Source organism: Gadus macrocephalus, chromosome 8 (assembly GCF_031168955.1).
Source record: "Gadus macrocephalus chromosome 8, ASM3116895v1".
Lineage (NCBI taxonomy): Eukaryota > Metazoa > Chordata > Actinopteri > Gadiformes > Gadidae > Gadus > Gadus macrocephalus.
The window spans coordinates 17280522-17285291 of NC_082389.1; the positions used below are offsets into that span (position 1 = coordinate 17280522).

Sequence of the window (4770 nt, forward strand, 5' to 3'; positions counted from 1 at the left end):
AAAGCTTCCTTCTTTTAGTTCTGGCAAAAAAACAATATGTGTAAATTATATGTGGTCAACATCATATTGTAGCTACATTTCAACTTTCAAACATTTTTTTTCCATGCATGTAAAATATTTTTTTTAAATTCTCATACACAATATAATTTGAAAGCATTTTTGTCAGGGCATCAAAACGTGTGTCATCATGAATTAATAAATCATTTCCCCACCACGGATGGGTCTCTCTCTTAGGTCTGTGGGTCCTGGAGGACAATGGCTGCTCCAACTCAGAACCATACTCAGGTATGACATCCAGCCATACCTTCAGCGCTACAAAGGACGGCTACTGCTCACCTGACTGGCTAGGGGTGTGGCAACACAAAAAGACCTATAAATGAAACCATGTGAAGAACTTCATTCATCCCACTGACAAAGCCCTCACTGGCTGATCCTCCACCAGCTCAACCCACCTGACAGGTCTCTGCACCATGCCGAGCCTACTGCAGCCACACTGCCTGCCTCTGGCTGTCTGCGCCCTGCTGTCCTGCTCCCTGCCTCGCCCGGCCCACACTTGGCCTCTGCCGGCCCAGGACGGGGCACCGGACGTGGGCAGGAAAGGTCTCGGAGACGCGGCCAGGCGTCTCCTCCTGGAGTCGGTGAAGGCAGGGATCCTGAGCTCGCTGGGTACGGAGAGGGAGCTCCGGCCGGCGGTTAGAGCCTCCGATCAGGAGCTGAGGAGAATGTACGGGCTCTACAGGGAGACGCTGAGGCTTCTGAGGGGCAACACGAGTGAGCCGATCAGGGAAGTCCAGGCTGTTAGGAAGAGACGGTTGACTGTGCTGTTCCCAGAAACAGGTGAGATGCACTTGGTTTTTTGTTGTTGCTATCAGTAGTTAAGATAACTATCTGATTCTCATCAGATTGGCCCGTATCTAGCCCTCATCCAAAACATTGTTAACAATCCAAATAGCCTAATGTTGACCTAACAGGAGCAAGACCTTGAATGAATTAGTGTAAACTATGACTACATAAAATGTTGCTGTGTATTGCATCATTAAACAGTTGTTCATGTTGTCCTCTTCTTTTGCAGTAGAACCAGTAAGAGTTATTCCACCTGAGTCAGGCCAACGCATACAGTGGTACAGAGCCGTTTTCAATAAAGACCTCAACACCCACAGCGATCTGACATTAGTTCGAGCCAAGCTGAAGATTTCCAATTGGCGATCGGAAGCCGGCCTGCCAAAGACCAGACAGGAGGTCCGTGTTAAGGTGCACAGAAAGGGGCTTCCCAACACCACGGTCTGGGTGACCAGCGCCACATCCAACGCCACCGCAGAGCACCGCCGCAGCCTGACCTTTGACCTCCGAGCTCAAGTGGAGAGATGGTTGGGAAGAATCAGCAAGGACCGCGAGGACCAACACCGCCACCCGTTGGTGGTCGAGGTGGGGTTGGAGGCCGGCGACGGCGAGAGCCCGAAAACGGCGCCGTGGGTCGCTTTGGAAATAGGCCTGGTGGAGCCCAGAGGGGGAGCGGGCCGGCCCAAGAGGTCGAGGAGGCTGCCCCGCTCCAACAAGGAGGACGTCTGCAGCGAGCAGGGCTGGTGCTGCCGCAAGTCCCTCAGCGTGTCCTTCAAGGACATCGGCTGGTCGGACTGGGTGGTGGCGCCGGAGGCCTACACCATGCACTACTGCGACGGCTCCTGCCCCCACAACTACAAGCCGGCGGGCATGCACACGCAGGTCAAGTCCCGGCTCAGCCAGCTGACCAAAGGAGCCCTGCAGGGGCCCTGCTGCGTGCCCGCCGCCTACGAGCCGCTGGTCCTCATGCACTACGACAGCAGGGGCCTGCTCACACTGACCCCCTTCCCCGACCTCATCGTGACCACGTGCCACTGCGCCTGACGCCTCCCTGAGCCACAACGTTGGGTTTTTTTTTTTATCACAGGCGTTGTACATTTTGAAACATACTGTACAGTACAAGATGATGAAACAATGTTATGCTTTCAAGCTAAAGTAGCAGGTCCTTGTTGACCCATGCAGCCTGAAGAGAGGCTGAAGAACTGAAGAGAAGGTTTGCACAGATAACTTCACATTGGCAAAGTAGAATCAAAATGGTTCAAAAGTCGAAGTAAACCTTTTGTCGTTTATGAACCTTTGAATTTAAATACCTGTTATTTATTGTAAGTTATATTTAACATTTTTAAGTTATGTCTGTGTTGTTATGTTTTCATTTTGTATTACAGCTCAAGATCGATGTAATGTTTACCTTTTTTCTTTGAACTTACTGAGGCTTACTGTTAACAGATTTTGTGAAACATTATTATTTTGCATTGTTGGTTATAAATGTCAATAAAAAAAGTTAAAGAAATATCGTGTTACTTAATTCTTCATTAACCTTAAATCTATTATACGTCATTTAACTTCAGAAATAAATATTTGTCTTTCCTAAATTTAATACATTCAACAGATATACTTGGTATTATTTAAACAACTATAGCTCTCTATCTATCAATATATATATATATATATATATATATACTATAAATAAGATATATGTGTACTATAAATAAATCTATGTGTGTATATATATATACACACATAGATTTATTTATAGTACATATATATATATATATATATATATATATATATATATATATATATATATACACACATAGATTTATTTATAGTACATATATATATATATATATATATATATATATGTATATACACATAGATTTACTACATATTGTATGTCTTACATACAAAGGTCCTTGTTTGTTCCAGTTTAAGTCTTTCTAAATGGCCCAATGAACCAATGAACATAACTATTAATTGACAAAGAGAAAGAACCAAAACTTATCGACGACAGCTGCTGTGTAAACTGATTTCTCCCACTATTCAGATTGCATATCTTCAACGATACAGCAAAAGCACTTTCATTACATATTATCAGAGTCTGTGTTTTTAATGATGACTTAAGAATGTTGGATAGATAAGTTATGATATTATGGTATATGATACATAGATAAGTTAAGTTATTATAAATTATGATAATTACTTTAGATGTATATAGTATATGTATATAAATCGACACAGTAAAATCGCTGTATCCATGATCCATCTGTAACAACATGCAAAATAGAATGCATATATCTCAGGGCATAAAAACTAGAGACCATTCCAGAGCTGGCAACCCCTTAGGCCTACCTATAGCCTACATTGGTACGTGCACAATATATTAGTATTTGATCAATATTAATGATTGAACAGGTATGCACACTTTTGTTACATATGTATTTATTTATTCTAATTCAATTGATTGATTGGGTGGCAGGTCTCTAACAAATTCCAAAATGATGCAACCTATTAGCCATACCACCCCCTTCCCAAATAAGCATTTCCTTTTTTTTCATTATCAAAGTATGGGCAAAGGTCACCGTCAGGCTTCAGCATGATTGTTGATCCTCCATTTATAAAGACGACATATTAAAGGGTGTGGGATACTGAGTGACTGGGAGATTGAATCAACAGGCCAGCCAATTAAGAGGCCATCACTCTCACGCAGGGGACGCTGTTGTTTACTGTAATTCAACTTTTCTTACGGTAAACGATCACCTGTTCCCGGATCGCTGCTTCCTTTGTTTCTGTCTGTCCCGTAACAACCACTCGTGTGTTTCTTTGTTTCGGGGGATGACATCCCTTCTGGTTAAACAACGCAGGGCCGATGTAAACGTCTTCAATCTTTCACTTTGAAAGCTCCTGAGCTGCAGTACCACCCAAAGTATACACGTTTAAAATAATTAGGGTTAGGGCTAGATAACAATCCAAGCCTCTCTAGGTCGGCAGGCCGGTACCGGAACCTCTGCCACTGGGGGGCAGAGATTTGGAAATGAAGCAAAACAAATAAAAATAAGAGTTCTTGTTTTTACTTCGGTAAAATTCATTATTTTGATTATAAATAAAAGTACACAAGGTAGCTGGGTTTTATTAACCAAACTATAGTTGCCCATATTAAGTAAATTTGCATTGGGTGGCCATAGTTTTTCCTAAATTCTGCTTACGGTATTTCACAGCCTATCAAATGTCTGTTACTTTGCAGTTTGCACTTTGCAGTTTCTGTTTACTAAACGTGATGCATGTCCAAATCAATGTTTGGTCACGACCTTGTAGTGATCAGAGATCAAGGAATATTATTAGCTGTCTTCGTTTTGGTGGATGGTGGGTGGATGTGTTATGCCAATGTTCATCAGCTATGCTGTAATGCTTAGACATTACAAACCATTTCTCACCTGCTTTCTCTCTCTCTCTCTCTCAATCTCTTTTGCCCTCTCCCTTGCTCTATTGTAATGCATTAGTATTTAATCAATATTAATAATGAACAGGTATGCAAATATATAGTTATTTATTCTAATTAATATATAAGCATATAAAGCAATTTCAGGTTAACTTCCAACTTTATCTTAACCGGTCAGTTATATGTAATTAAACATGTACATGTAATACATAACTTTATCTCGGCAGGAGTACGGTCCTACTGGACGTCTCTTGTTGTGAACAGAAACTTGCAATTCAAATGTAAACGCTTAAGAGAAATATTTATATTATATAGATTAAAACTAACAAAAACTTAGTGGGATTTACCGAAATGGTGAAAGCCCCTGTTTCTCCAAAAAGCAGAAGTGGCGAAGTAAAACCAGCAGCATTTATTCATGGCAGCACTAATGATTAAAAATGATCCTCTAAATATAAATAGTTGCATGTCGCCAAGAGTGAAGTCCATAGTTTTTT

General features: G+C 41.6%; 1 protein-coding gene across 1 annotated transcript; it reads left to right on the forward strand.

Moving 5' to 3' along the window:
* The first annotated feature begins 418 nt into the window (after positions 1 to 418).
* On the forward strand, positions 419 to 2334 carry LOC132463422 (bone morphogenetic protein 2). The gene is made up of 2 exons (XM_060059581.1): positions 419 to 837; positions 1073 to 2334. Exons 1-2 carry the CDS (start codon positions 471 to 473, stop codon positions 1882 to 1884), a joined length of 1179 nt encoding a protein of 392 aa, XP_059915564.1. The 5' UTR covers positions 419 to 470; the 3' UTR covers positions 1885 to 2334.
* Positions 2335 to 4770: the final 2436 nt, after the last annotated feature.

Bases quoted from the DNA above. Each gene is read 5' to 3' on its own strand.
- LOC132463422 (XM_060059581.1), top strand. From the start codon at position 471: ATGCCGAGCCTACTGCAGCCACACTGCCTGCCTCTGGCTGTCTGCGCC. The intron at 838-1,072 runs GTGAGATGCACT...CTTCTTTTGCAG, and splicing joins TGTGCTGTTCCCAGAAACAG to TAGAACCAGTAAGAGTTATT.